Source organism: Lacerta agilis, chromosome 6 (genome assembly GCF_009819535.1).
Source record: "Lacerta agilis isolate rLacAgi1 chromosome 6, rLacAgi1.pri, whole genome shotgun sequence".
Taxonomy (NCBI): domain Eukaryota; kingdom Metazoa; phylum Chordata; class Lepidosauria; order Squamata; family Lacertidae; genus Lacerta; species Lacerta agilis.
This window is the reverse complement of record NC_046317.1, coordinates 32,914,022-32,928,985: the sequence shown is the minus strand read 5'-3', so window position 1 is coordinate 32,928,985 and position 14,964 is coordinate 32,914,022. Positions and strand designations below refer to the sequence as shown.

The following is a 14,964-nucleotide window of genomic DNA, read 5'->3' as shown; positions in this document are numbered from 1 at the left end:
TGATATCCAATTGTGACATCTTGCTTGTGCAGTAGACTTCTGACCACACAAACAGGAGCTTCCTCCCTCACTTCCCCTTTGCTGCCCCTGTACATGCCTCAAATCTGAAAGTTAAAGAACTGTCCAAAGCAGATTGAGGGTACTTGGTGGGTTGCAGGGGGGAGGAGAGGAAAGGGAAGTCAACATCTTTTGTTTGTTTGTTTTTACTTCAGATGCAAATATATCTAAGGCTTGCATGACCAGCTTTCTAAAGTTCCCAGTTTTCTTTGTTCCCACTCTAAGCAAGATAAAGCAGCCATTCATTCATGGAATGGTTAAACAAAACATGCAATAATAGTAAGATATTTATTAGCATTTTATTCTGCTGTGATAGCTTCCTTAGCTAATACAAATCTTTCTTCTTGTTTTCTCCAGGCTTGTCCAATCTTTTCCTCAACCTATTGAAACAAAGCCATTGCTCAGTCAACGGGAGTCTGCTCCAGCAGGAAACTTACAACAACATAACGAGAGGCGTCCAATGAGCGACACCTTTGCTGACAGCTGGAATGATGGCTCTCACTATGATAACACGGGATTTGTAGCAGAAGAGAGCACGGTGGAGAATCCAAGCGCTAACCCCCTTTTAAGCTCTAAATCGAGAAGCACATCTGCTCACGGACGCAGGCCTTTAATTAGGCAAGACAGGATAGTTGGTATCCCCCTAGAACTTGAACAGCCTACTCTCAGAAATACACCTGAATCAGAAGTGCCTCCATCAAACCCTTGGCAGAACTGGACAAGAACCCCTAGCCCTTTTGAAGATAGGACAGCCTTTCCTTCTAAGCTGGAGAGCACCCCTACCACCAGCCCTTTACCTGAAAGGAAGGATCTTGTTAAAGATTCCGCAGAAATAACTAGCACTTTTTCTCCAGGAACACCGTGGGAGTATCATGAGTCAAATGCTAACAGAAGTCTTGGTAATGTGTTTTCGCATATTCACTGTCGCCAAGATCCTTCTAAAAATGTCATTTCTATCAGCAAGAGTACAGAGAGGCTTTCGCCGATGATGAGGGACTTGAAAACGAATAGGTTTAAGAAGTCACAAAGTATAGATGAGATAGACATTGGCGCATATAAAGTTTATAATATACCACTAGAGAACTATGCAGCTACTACTGACAATGCCGGTATGCATGAGAGGCCAGATAAAATGATGGGTCCAGAACATGGAATGTCTAGCATGTCCCGTAGCCAGTCTGTGCCAATGCTTGATGATGAGTTGCTGACCTATGGAAGCGTTAAGGTGCAGCAGCAGCAAAAGCCTTCTGTAACTAAAAAAGTGTACCAGTTTGACCAAAGTTTTAATCCTCAAGGATCAGTGGAAGTGAAAGCAGAAAAGAGGATTCCGCCACCTTTTCAACACACTCCAGAGTACATTCCCCAGCAGACTAAAACTGTCTCAAAGGATTTGGTTAGCCCAAGAGCCTACCGAGGGTATCCACCCATGGAGCACATGTTTTCATTCTCCCAGCCTTCTGTTAATGAGGAGACTGTCAACACTCAGTTCTCAAGTCAGGGATCAAGGGCTGGGTTTTTGAGAAGAGCAGATTCATTGGCCAGTTCCACAGATATGTCCATGTACAGAAGAGTCAGTGAGCCACACGAACTGCCTCAGAGCGATAGGTATAACAGACACCAGTATAGAGGACCTATGGAACGCCAAAGCAGCATGCAAGTGTCTGAATCCCAATTCCTCAAAAGAAATGGCAGGTATGAAGATGAACACCCTTCATATCAAGAAGTGAAAGCCCAATCTGGAAGTTTTCCAGTTAAAAACCTTACTCAAAGGAGGCCATTGTCTGCAAGAAGCTACAGTACAGAGAGTTATGGTACCTCCCAAACCAGGCCAGTTTCAGCTAGGCCTACAATGGCAGCTCTGTTGGAAAAGATACCATCAGACTATAACTTGGGTAACTATGGTGACAAGCCGTCAGATAACACTGATTTAAAGACAAGGCCTACCCCTGTGAAGGGAAATGAGAGCTGTGGTAAAATGCCCGCTGACTGGAGACAACAGCTACTTAGACATATAGAAGCTAGAAGGTTAGACAGGGTATGTTTGGCATTTCTCTGCAATTAATGCCTTTTAGTTTTTATATTTCTATATATCAAAAAAAATCTGCTTGCAGTGATTAATATGTTATCCAGTAATAATTCCTGGATTTGTGTTCTGAATTAATAAACCATGAAATGTATTTTGTTACAGTTTATACATAATGAGTTAGAATTAGGATTGCTTTGGGGAGCATTGGAGAAGTTCTTCCCTGATATACTGGTGTTTTTTAAATGCAAAAATGATAATCTCGGTCTTCTAGTAGTGGGTAATTTATGAAGCTTAAAGGAAATCACAAAAATAGTTTATATTTTAAATGTTCGTTTTATTTGCTAGCCTATACAGTGCATAGGAAAAATATTAAAGACAAATTCCAAAGCAAAAGTATTGGAAATATTGACCTTGGCAGGCTTATAGTTAATGGGGATAATCCAAAACTCTACAGAACTCAATAGCACAATCTTCAGTGGCTGTGTTATAAATAAATCCATGCCCTTGTGTGCACAAAATTAGATATGCATGTGTGAACCATCTTCATGCACCAGAACTATTGAATCATGGCAGATATAATTAAGGATTTCTTTTTAGAAAATTTAGCCATTTGATTGAAAAATATGCTACAATTACTTTTGTTCTGGTACCTGTGTCTTAAATCTATGTACTTGGAAGTAAGTCAGTTGATTTACATTTAACTTATTTCCAAGTGTGTTTAGGATAACAGGTTGAAATACGTAAACCCCCAACAGAGACCAACTGTAACTTATATTTTCTATGTGAGGAAGTGTTTGTCAATTAACATTTATTATTGGTAAATGTGCAGATTAATTCATTGACAGTTTCCAAGGTATGAACAATTAAGAATGAGGTATTGTTTGAAATGGTGACAAGAAGTAAATGAATACAACATCTTATAATATAACTGATATATCCAGAAAGCATTTGGAAGGAATTCTGGGGAAAAACTACATACTACATGTAGTTCCATTATTTTCTTTTGAAAAAATTAATATACTGTGCAGCCATTGAGGCTACAGTTTGAAGTGGAAGAATAGTACAGGACGAAAAGGAGCTTCTTAACCTTTCCACTTTATTCCATTTGTGCATCTCTCTCTCTCTCTCTCTCTCTCTCTCTCACACACACACACACACACACTACAAAATGCAGGTACTCATGTTTTCCTCTAGTAAAGGTAAAAGCAACTGGAGTGGGGACTTTTCAGTGGGAGAATAGTTTGAAGGGAGAAGGATTATGAAGCTGGTCTTCCATCTGACATTGCAACCTTACTGTTGCCTTGTATAAATGGCCGGGGGGGGGGGGGTGATCAGAAAGGAACTTAAACATTCACCCTGTTGGTTTTCGATTTGCATCACCTTGGATTCGTTAAATGCTGTGTGTCTCATACAGCCTTTCTTGGCCTCAGGGACCTGTTTGCCTTCAGTCAACTACTATTGGAAATAAGATGAATTACGAAAGACCAATTCATGTATAATTTTAGTCCTACAGTTCACCAGATGTTTTCATAAAATAAGTGAAAATTGAAATTGGCAAATGTGGCTGTCAAAAATGCTGAAATCAGCCTGGAAAATTGGAAGCCTACAGACCTCATTCTCAGATTTGCTTTCACAAAATTACCCTTCCTTATACTCCCAGATACATATCTGTTTGTCATTCAGTGACTGCAACAAGTGATTGTATTTCAGAAATAACCATAATGGAGCAAAAATTGTAGACTGTTTTATGTCTTTTGATATTACCATGTGTTTTTCAAAGAAGGTAATTCACAATTTAACTGTGGCTCACTGAGAGCTGAACTATCCATTCAGTAATACAATTTATTTGTTTTTATTTATTTAAAGGGGGTTGGAGAGCAGGCCAAATCAGTCTGCCAAGCGCCAATGATGAACTGATTGTCAGGTCTTGCAAAGCATTCTTGTATAGCTTTTTACAAGGTGCTTTGCAAGATCTGCTGATCAGATCACAATTGGGTCTTGTGAAGTCCTGTACACAGGGCTTTGTGGGTGCCACCAGTCAGCTGATCAGCAGTACCTGCGGACTCCCTTTCGGCTGAGGTCTTTGCCTGCCCCACACCTGATGTAATATAGAACAGTGAACCACTTAAACTAAAGAAAAGACCATTTCTTCTGCTTTGACCTGGTATTCTCAAATTTCACCACCCTGCTGTCGCCAGGGCCCACATAAACTTGTTGAAAATTACCGAGGCCTACCAGTTGTAGAATAGTGGCCTATGGAAGTGGAGTTTGGCATGATTGGCTGGCTGACATCACTTTTCTATTGATAGCTAAACCATCTTTGGAAATTGTTTGATTATTTACCATAGCATTTTCATTGTAGCAAGGAGTTCAATACCTCAGCTTCCCTCAAGCAAAATATAGACATTCGCTCTGGAAGTATTGCAACTCATCCTCTCCACTTTAGGCAGAGTTTGCCAATCAATCCAGAGGCTTTAAGTTTGACTCTAAGAGGAGAAGGCTTTTTATTTTATATTTTTCCTTTCCCACCTCTAAATGCCTCTCAGAGTATTTTTACTCATCTACTGTAATTTCTTCCATTCTGCTTTCACACAAATCTATTTATCTTCCCTTGAACCTGCCAGTTCTGTTCTACCTTTCACCCTGGTCCTTTTATCTTCACTTCTTCCTCCCATAACAACTTTATTCTCTTGTCCCTATCCTTTCCATTATCAGTTGGCTTATTTTTAATAATGAGTGTAAATATTAACCTTTTATCTCACTTTCTAATTTCCTTCAGGACCTCCTCTGGCTGCTTCCCCTCAGAGGAGTGAGACCTCCCTTCTCTCTTCCCCACCCTCCCCAAACTTCTCCATCTCCTGGTCACCATTATTTAGCATGCAAGGAGTTGCTAGGGCTGGCATTTGTTCAATCAAAAGACAATGGCATGGCTGGGGGGTGGGGCCAGCAAGTGAGAAGGCGCTGGGCAGGCTGTGACACTGAGGTCCTCCTGAAAATGACCCATGGCCGTCTCTTGGGTCCCAGCCCCCTGTTTAAGAAAAACTGACTAGAGACACAAAATCGCAGCAAGATAGATTTTAAAGCAAAGCTATTTGAATGAATGAATAAAAATTGCAGAAATGCTAGATGAATTATAAGACAAATTATATTTATTCTGGTGTATCAGTTAAGATTTATAGATATTTATTTAATTGGTTCAGTTTTGGAAATCAGACATCATAAAAAAATGTGTCTGAAAATTTTAGCCTGGCTTTCAGGCACACTTGATTACTAAGAAAAATACAACAATAAGCCTTCAGATCCAACAGCAAAGCATTGCAAAGCATTCTCATCTCCTAAGGAGTGGTCCTGTTCAGGCTCTAACAAGCCTGGAACAAGAGTTTTGTGTTGCTGTTTGGAGTTCTCAGGGGAAAGACAAGCGAAAAGGGTTACTTTTATTTCTTCCTCACGTTTGTTGAAATCCTCTTTTGCTGTGCTTGTGTTTGGTGCTGGTTTCCAGCCCTGAACCTGAATCCTTTAATGCTGTACAGTGGGCAGAGGGGTTTCTAGAACTTGGAAACGGAAAAGAAAGCCTAAGGTCTGTTGTGCATATGTACACAGGTATTTGTTTGCCTGTAGAAGCATACACATTTCTTTTATATATATATATAAAAAACAGAATTACTTCTTAAATACAAGATTTGTACAAAACAGCAGTTTTTCAAAAAGTGGGTCACTCCCAAGTCATGTGACAATTTGGAGTCTCCGGCTGCTGCTCTTCCTCACATTTTCTTTCCCAGCCTCCTGTGCCTGCATAGGCAAATTTTATAATTTATTTCTAATGCAACTATTTTGTGCATGATTTCCTCTGCACAAAAGAGCTGTTTTTAAATATATATATTTTTTAAAAAATTACTGGGAACCGACATCCTTTCCTGTCGGCTGACAGAAGCAAAATAGGAGTAGGAGGAGTAACAAGAGAGGTCATCACAGAAACATCGTGGAAACCTGCCCATGCAGTGGGCTCCCTGGCATTGGCGGCTTCCGTAAATCACTGAGCATTCATAAGAGTCGAGCTTATTCCATTGATTATTGTGATTGCTTTCAGGCTAACTCTTTAGAGATCTGTGTACTTCTTCATTTGCATGGACAGGTGAAGCACAGATGTTTCAGAATCACTTGTGTACTTCCCAGTTATGCTCACTTTAAATAATGGGTGGAATTCAACATTGTACCAAGGGGAGTGTCCCATCAGCACTGTTCTGTGACCACCCCAGAGCCAATTTCAGGGGGTGCAGGGAGAGGAGATGGGGGGCAGCCCCATGGCACAAGTAGAAGCCCTCATACAGGCCAGCACTGATGGGACACGTTGGGTGAAGACTGCCCAGTGCATTTTACTTTTTATGTTGTTTTATTTGTATATATATATAATCCAGAATAATTTATTCATTAAGATCATTTGTTGACTGATCTTTTTAATTACACTGTATATAGTGCGGGTTGTTCTTTTGTAGTGTAAATTCAAAATAGGTATACATCCACTACAATATATTGGAGCAGCTCTTGATAGTAGTTATTTTGATTGATTCTTTGTGAAACTAAACCACAGCAAGCCAGATGTTTCTATCATTCAGCAACTAACAGATATGAAAAACTGTTGTTTACCATTTTCTTTGACTCTTTAAAGCCTTATTCTCTCCAGAAATGTCTTACATTTTTAAGAAGCATGTTATATAGAGTAGACCTCTTGTACCCAATTTATTACTTGCAGAAAAGAAATGCATATTTTATCATAGGTTTGTAGAAAATCTCTGGGTAATACCCACTTCTGCATGAAATAAATTACTATAGCTTTGTATTAAAAACAGTGGCTCAGTTAGTAGAGCATGAAACTCTTTAATTTCAGAGTCATGGGTTCAAGCCCCACATTGGGTAGAAGATTTCTGCATTGCAGGGGGTTGGACCAGGTGATCCTCATGGCGCCTTCCAACTTTACAATTCTATGATTCTGTGAATATGAAAATATATCTTGTTTTTTTTGTCAATGTCTTTTTATGGTAATCATTTTATGTACAACTAGCACTCTGTGTGCTTCTGTCTGACTCAGTGCATGCATAAAAAGCTACTTATTTCTTGGTATTGTTTGTTTGCTTAAAATGAGACCATGTGAAGTTAGTCATATATGTGCAGTACTTTCTCTTAATGAGCATGCGTGTTCATATCCTGTCACGTGGTTGTTATTTCCTCTACTCAGACTGCTGCTTATAAGCACAACACTGTTAACCTTGGCATGCTGCGCTCTGGAGGTTTGTCAGCAATGCATGCGGGCAGAAGCATGACATTAAACTTGCAGACTAAATCTAAATTTGAAAACCAAATGCATCAAGAGCTACCTCTACCGAAAGTAAGTATGAGATAGCCTGCAAATATCAGACACCACACAGTAATATTTTTTCATGCCCTCCTTCCTCTTCCTTTTTAGCATTTGCATACTATTCATGCTTGTGTCCTATAAGCAATTCAAAAACCAAAGTTGCTAACACAACTTGCCTACTTTATATCTTTGCTTCTTCAAGTAATTGGCTCACCACGTGACAGTCATGCTGCTTTCTGCTCTTTTGTTGCAGACTAATGTAGACAATTTTATGTGAACCAGAGAAATTTGAGGGCCATGTTTCATGTTGTAGTTGGTTAATGATGTTGATGGTGTTAGAATGGTGTAGATGTTTAATGTCAACCAAGTTCCGTCACAAACTATGTTATCAATTAGGATGATCTCTTAGGAGCCAGGACCTACTGGTCATGTAGTTCAGTGGTCTAGTTAAAGACTGGATTATAATCAAAATAGTTCAAATGAAAATTTCAGAATGTATGTCCCATTTACATCTTTTATTATATTAGCGCATTTCTGTATGTAGACCATTGTGAAATCAGATATATGTTGTATGTAAATATGTTTTGTATATTAAGCCTCTAAGGTGGGGACATATCTCAATAACATTTTGAAAAATATTTGTGAATCAAGCTTGAATTCATCATGACCACAAACCATTAGGCCTGTTCATAGATTGTGTAGGTGAGATACATATGATGGTGGAAAACCTGAAGTGTGTGAAAATTCATTATAAACTGTTCTTTTATATGTCATTGAGAGAAGGGAATGAAAAAGTGGATCTAAATTGAAACAGTCTAGATTAAACATCAAGTAATAAGTCATAGTTGCCAGTCATCAATGCAGTCATTTTATCTGATGAAGATTAGACAGTGAAAACAGTAGCCAAGGAAAGGTGTAAGATTGCTTCCTTTGATTATACAGCTACCTAAGCATTGTAGGGGAAGGGATTAATCAAGGATTTTTTTTGGCTAACATGTAGAGACTGTGAGATTTCCTCTAGTCTAAATTAAATGATTCCATGATTTACCCTACTTTGATGGAGAGGGGAAGTCCTGTATCATTCCAGTTTAGTTGTCAAACTGCCATAAATGTTTGCAAGAAGGTTTTCCCAAGTTTTTTAAAAATGCATTTGTTGATGTTTTTCCAGTTAAGCAATACAGAGGTTTTCCCCCAGTAAAACAATATAGAGGTGGTTTTCCCCCAGTAAAACAATATAGCTACAAATAATTTATTGGGGGCCAACAGTACCTCACAATATAAAGTGTATTGACCTACAAAACACTTTTCACCACAAAGTTTTTAAAATACAGGCAATGACCATTTTGCCCAGAGACTCCATTTCCAATCCCCACCTGCATCAGCAGAGCGTACATAAGTGCGCCCTGCCCCGTTACAGCCTACCCTGCCCCCCTACATCTGCCCCACTCCACCCTTGTTCTTCCTTCTTCTGGATCCGAAAGGACCCGTGCTTCGGTGATCCCATGTTATTTGGATGCGCTTAAAATGGTTTCCACCTGTACAAAGCATATTGTGATGTTAAAATACATAGACTTATAAGTTAAATAACTATAGCAGTGCAACAATCATGAGCTGAGAAGTATTTGTAACAAAACCAAATCTCACAGACCTTGCAACAATAGCATGTGCTATTTGAACAGCATATGCACGATTGCCACATTTCACAACTACGTATATGAGAAGGACATTGTTGCTGTGACTTTCTGTTACTGTGTTGACAACTGAAGTTATATATACCCCTTTTGTGAGTATCAGCAGTGGTAGCTTCTACCCATTCTGAGGCTGCTTCTTTTGGATGTCCCAGGCAAATAAGCTTTGTTTCTAGTCTCTCGGGGTTCTATCAAATCCACACCCAGATCTACTAGGATGAGTTTCCATTTGGAATGTTCAGTTGCTCAGTTTCCAAATAATATAGACATTTAAGCAGGCAATATTACTGCATGAGGGGGGACACCAATAGGCATTGTTTTTTTTATTATAAAATGAATAATATCAGGCTTGGGTTTGTGGTCTGCCCTTCTTCCCTTTGGCATAATTACTTCCAATATCACAAGGCACTCAAGGTGGCATACTATCCTCACAACAACCCTGTGAGGTAGGCTGGGTTGAGAGACTGTTAGTGGCCCAAGGTCACCCAGTGAGTTTCTGGGCTGAGCAGGGATTTGAACCCTGATCTCCCAGGTCCTTTTCCAGCACTCTAACCACTACACCACACTTTGTGCTGTCTATGGGCAATTCTGAGTGGTCATCTTGGATTCTTTATGGTTGTGTACGGAGGTCTTCAGTTCTCTCTGGTGTTCTGAAATAGTTTACTATGAACATGCCTATCTGGACTGTATTGCTCCTCCCTGTGAGTGCACAAAGAAAACAAACCATGGTCCCTGTCTTAGCATTACATTTGAACCGGAGATTGAGGTTTGTTTCGTTCAAACAACCACATTCAGTCAGCAAGCCAAGAGCAAAACTTGGCTGTTAGTTGTAGTTGGGAGGAAAACTCTTGCTTTTTAGGATGTAACACTAAGCCTAGCGGTTGTGTTTTGTATCTCCACAGTGCTAGCAGAAAGGAATAAAATGCCAGGAATGGTCTTGTGCACAATAAGCCATGGTTTATGGGTTACTGTGACATGTGAATGCACTCTTTGTGCAAATTGAAGGCCTCTTGTGCATTGAGGCTTCCTGCCCACTCCCCACTGCCGGTGTTATGTGCTCAGCTCCAAAGCCTCTTAAAAACCAAGGACCTCTTGGTCTGGGGATCCAGTAGAGGCCACAGGTCCAGCAGTTGGGGGGAAGATTGAGGTCCCCTGTGCAGCAGCTGCAAGATAAACAATAACATCAAATTGAATGTCTGCATAATAGAACTATTTCCCTTTTGTTAACTAAAAATGAGCCTTTTGTATTTAATTTCCATAACTAATACGAACATTCACCAATAGCCTAATATTTTCTATGATACGTTGAGAGGTTTAGTCTAACTGTTCAATTAACTGTAGCAGCCTATTAACCTTTTTAATGCCAAATACTCCAGCTTATGGATCAGACTCTTTCTTGATTAAAAGAATCACAAGTGCTTTCCTGAGCTGGAGCTTTTAAAAATGTATATTAATATGGAACAGAAAACATTGTTAACTGTGACATTTAGAGCAATTTTCATACTGATTTCAATATCTGAGATGGGATAAAGAATATGGTTCTTTGCCATGGGATTTCCACTCTCATAGTACAATTGTCTACTAATAAGTTGACACTTTCTAGAAAGCAGAAGTATGAATATTTTTTTACTGTGTACATTAAAAATGTTCCTTCTGATAGATGTATTTAGTGTGTGTTTTAATTTATGATGTTGCCAGTTTATTACTAAGCACTTTTTATGTGCATTGAAGTCTTATGCAAATATGTGATAAATTATAAAAGAGCATTGATGCTTTTCTATATCTTGATAAAATGCAATAGTATGTACTGTGTGGATATTTCCCCATCAAAAATAAAACAAAAACAATGTTTATCAAAAATGCTAATTTGGGGCAAATGAACTGTTGATCGTTCCTCTCACTAAATAATCTCTTACCTAACATTTTTAAAATAGACCCCATCACAACAGAGCAGCATTCTAGACAATGGACAGGAAGATGTTTCTGCTGGCGGCCAATGGAATCCATATCCCCTTGGAAGGCGAGATGTGCCACCAGAAACTGTTGCTAAAAAGGTAACAACTATCACACACAATCAATACTGCGTGTGCGTAAATACTGCCACTCTAATCTGGTAATGATGTATGCCAGTGATCTCCTATAGTAAAAAGATTGGGAATGAGTGATGGATTTGTGAACTTGCTCCACTGCAAATTTTCCTACTGTCTTTAACCATGATTGTTACATTGGTACTAAAGTAAACATGGTTCTCTCTTGACCATGAAGTGAAACTAGGGCTTCAAGTTAGTTAGGAAACCCAATGACTCTTGGCCAGACAATGCCAAAGTTAAATGAGGGGAACAATTTAGCTTTGAGGGTGTTGGAAGCTCACAGACATTCCCTAATCTTCTAATTACTATTAATTGACTGCCAGCATTGCATTTGTGCCATCGTTTCATCCATTTTGATGTGTTTTAGCATCACTACCTTGTATGGATGGAAGGCCAGAAAAAGGCTTACTTCACCTGTCAACATTTTCCTCCAATTTTTGTTTGAGAATATGGTGGTTTTTTAAAGGCCTTTTTCTTAGACACCTCAGTATCCTTCCTCATTGATGCTGTATGTGAAATGATTACCCTACATGCCAGAATATGATTAATTCCCTGGCACTATCCATTGTTGCATTCTTTGCCAACAATTTGTATTGTGCTGTCAGTAGAACATTCCCAGCTTGAAATAATTAACTTTTTGTGAAGGATGGTAAAAGAATATATAAAATACAAATGAAATCATGGGAAACAGGCCTACACAATGGAGATTATTTCCCTAATCAGAATAAGTAATTTTGTTTTTCTACAAAAAAAGATTTACTTTCAGTTCATCCATATACATTAGGAGCTGTGTTATGAATGCCTAAGCTGTGACAATATGAGGCTTTGCAAACAAAAAATCTATTAAAATGGATGAGAATTATTTACCTTTCACTCTCAGTTTTTGAGCATGCTGCTCTATCAATACTGATTTCCTTTCATAGAATTTGACCTCAGGAGATTCATGTCCGCTATAGTTGCTGATGGTTTAAACACTGTGAGTCATTTGAACCAACTTCACAGTAAATTTTTGTAATAGTTAAACTTTAACTACTGATGTTGTTTATGACTATAGATTGCTTTTATATGATTATTTTAATATTTTATTATTTGCCTCTGGTGTGTGTATTTTCCTTGATTATTTATTTTATAAACCACCCAGGGATCTAAACGTATGATGGATGGTTTAAAAATAAAATTAATAATGCTGATAATAATGCCTATTAAAATATAAAATAGGGGAGGGCTCTTTGCTGACAGGGGAGGGCACTGGCAGCTGGTGATGTAGCACCTGAAGTTTCCAATATAACAGAAATGAGCCAACCTCCAAGAGACCACTAGACCATCCCTAGAATTCAGACCTCCTCTTCCTACTCAGCTGAGATCCTCCTCCAGATCAGATTCCTCTAGGGCAGGCATAACCCTCCAGATGTTTTGGGACTACAACTCTCATCATCCCTAACAGGACCAGTAGTCAGGGATGATGGGAGTTGTAGTCCCAAAACATCTGGAGGGCCAAGTTTGCCTATGCCTGCTCTAGGGGTCCCAAGTTGTCATTCCTCAACCCACTGCAACCTTCCCCTAGGTCAGCTTCCTTGAGCTCTCTGAGCTTCTTCCACTCCTCCTCCTCCTCATCTGACCACCCTCTCCATGGGACTCACCACAGGCATGATCCAACAGAAGTTATGCGTGATCCAGACTTTGCTTCCACAGGTAGAGGGGCAGGAGATGACTTTTACAAATTCAGCCTCTTCCTGCAGCCCCTAGTAGTTCCTCCCATGGGGTTCTTGAATATTCAGAGCCCTTTGGAACAATGTGGGTGGTAGCCTGGAGATAGCAGAGAGAAGGGAATCCTCTGCCAGCAGGATCCCTCCCCTGCATCTGAAGCCTTCCATGGATGGAAGGAGGATATTGTCACTCAGCAGAAGGTACTAATATAAATAACAAAAGCATTTTTCCACTTACAGTAATGCTTCTGTTTTACAATTGATTTTCTACACCTTACAATTCAAATATAGCTGAAGGAGTGACTTTTTCACTATGCTGCTTTGGGGGGGAAAGTCAGAACTTAATGTTTATACTCAATAGCGTTGTTGTTGTTGTTGTTGTTGTTGTTGTTGTTTGTTTGTGACTGTACAAGTTTCAAGAAAAGTGCTTTTTTCAGTTTTCTAAATTTCTGGCCTAATGAGTTAATGTTACCCACAGGCAGGTAGCCATATCCAGACTCTGATGGGATCGCAAAGTCTACAGCATCGAAGCCGAGAGCAGCCATATGAGAGCAACATGAATAAAGTGACCATCCAGCAGTATCAACCACCACTGCCGATCCAGATCCCTTCTCAGAGCACTCGGGCACCACAAGCAGGGAGATGTGTCATTCAAACTAAAGGGCAGAGGAGTATGGATGGTTATCCAGAACAGGTGAGCATGCAGCAGAACAGCATGAGGATGAGAGATATGAATGGAATTGTGTGCAAGATGGCTCAAAAAGGTAGGTTTATTTTTTAAGTCTGTGAAAAAGTTTTCCTATTTACCGTTATTTGAAATTGCTAAATAAAAGGGCATGTATGTGTAGATTATAAATCTGCAAATTCATTATTTCTTTTTTTCACAAGATGAAGTCACCATGAGGGATTTTTATTGTAGTAGTAGTGAGATTGGTGTGCTCCAAATTGTAACTCACCACTTCATAGGAAACCTTAATAATTTGTTGTAGAAACCTAGAAGGTGCTCATCCCAATGTGTCCTAAGCATTCGCAAAGCCAAACATTGGGACAACAAAATTCAATTCATTGTGACTTCAGCATGTAACGATAACCATATCTTAAAAGGCTACATGAGTCATCCCAATGAAGTTAAGCAATTTATTTGATTAGACTGCTATTATGTTTGGATTCTAGTTATGTTTATAGTTCCATAAAGACATAATGAAATGTGATGTCTTCTTTCTATAGCCTATGTAGAATTTCCATTGCAAATAATATGGATTTGACCTGCTCAAAATTATTTTCAGCTTACTGACATACAAGCGAAAATTTGTTTTTTGTTTTTTTAATAAGAATTTATTGGTTTTTTCATAACAAACAACACTCCAACACCTTCACCAACATTAACCCCAACACTTACCCACCACTATACATACATACAAATACACCAACGATTTCCTTCTTGTTCCAAAAAAAAAAAATTCTTGTTCGAATCATCATTATTGACTTCCCCTGCTTTCTCTCCTTCGGCTCCTATTCCAAATTTTACTTTAATAACTTCGTATCTCTGAAATTAAATTCATTTAAAAATTCAAAACTAAAAATTCTCCTTAAAATCTTGTTTTTTAGTTTACAATAATATTTCACTTCTTATCTTGAATAAAATCAAATCATATTATAACTTCATATAGCTAATAACAAAACTACGTGTCTTAACATATTATTCTTCCTCTCTAAACATGTTGTTAAACATATCTTAACATATTATTCTTCATATCTTAACATATTATTCTTAAATCAAATCACATCTAACATGTTCTTTCCCTAAAACTGCTGCTAATAAAAGAAAAACAAAATATCTCTTTTATAGTCCAAAAACTTAAAAGAAGCTTGACACACCGGCTTCAGGATACCAATACAGTTCATCCTATCCCACTTCTAACCATTTTCCTTTTCCATCTTACGTCGGATCCACTCCTCAAATTGTCCTCTTTTCTTATACAACCACAGATCCAGACACAGTTCGCAGCCATCCTTGCATAGAGTATCAGGGTATACAGTTCTT

At 38.8% G+C, this 14,964-nt stretch overlaps 1 protein-coding gene across 10 annotated transcripts in view; it reads left to right on the top strand.

The window, feature by feature from the left end:
- LRRC7 (leucine rich repeat containing 7) overlaps nucleotides 1-14,964 on the top strand; it is a 163,312-nt gene that overhangs the window by 131,259 nt on the left and 17,089 nt on the right. For 8 of the 10 annotated variants that reach the window (XM_033151828.1, XM_033151829.1, XM_033151826.1 and 5 more), the window contains 4 exons: nucleotides 415-2,092; nucleotides 7,317-7,466; nucleotides 11,059-11,178; nucleotides 13,399-13,614. In XM_033151828.1, coding sequence (XP_033007719.1) covers nucleotides 415-2,092; nucleotides 7,317-7,466; nucleotides 11,059-11,178; nucleotides 13,399-13,614 — 2,164 coding nt within the window. The remainder of the gene's footprint in view (nucleotides 1-414; nucleotides 2,093-7,316; nucleotides 7,467-11,058; nucleotides 11,179-13,398; nucleotides 13,615-14,964) is intronic. The other 2 variants (XM_033151838.1, XM_033151831.1) reach the window with 1 other exon arrangement.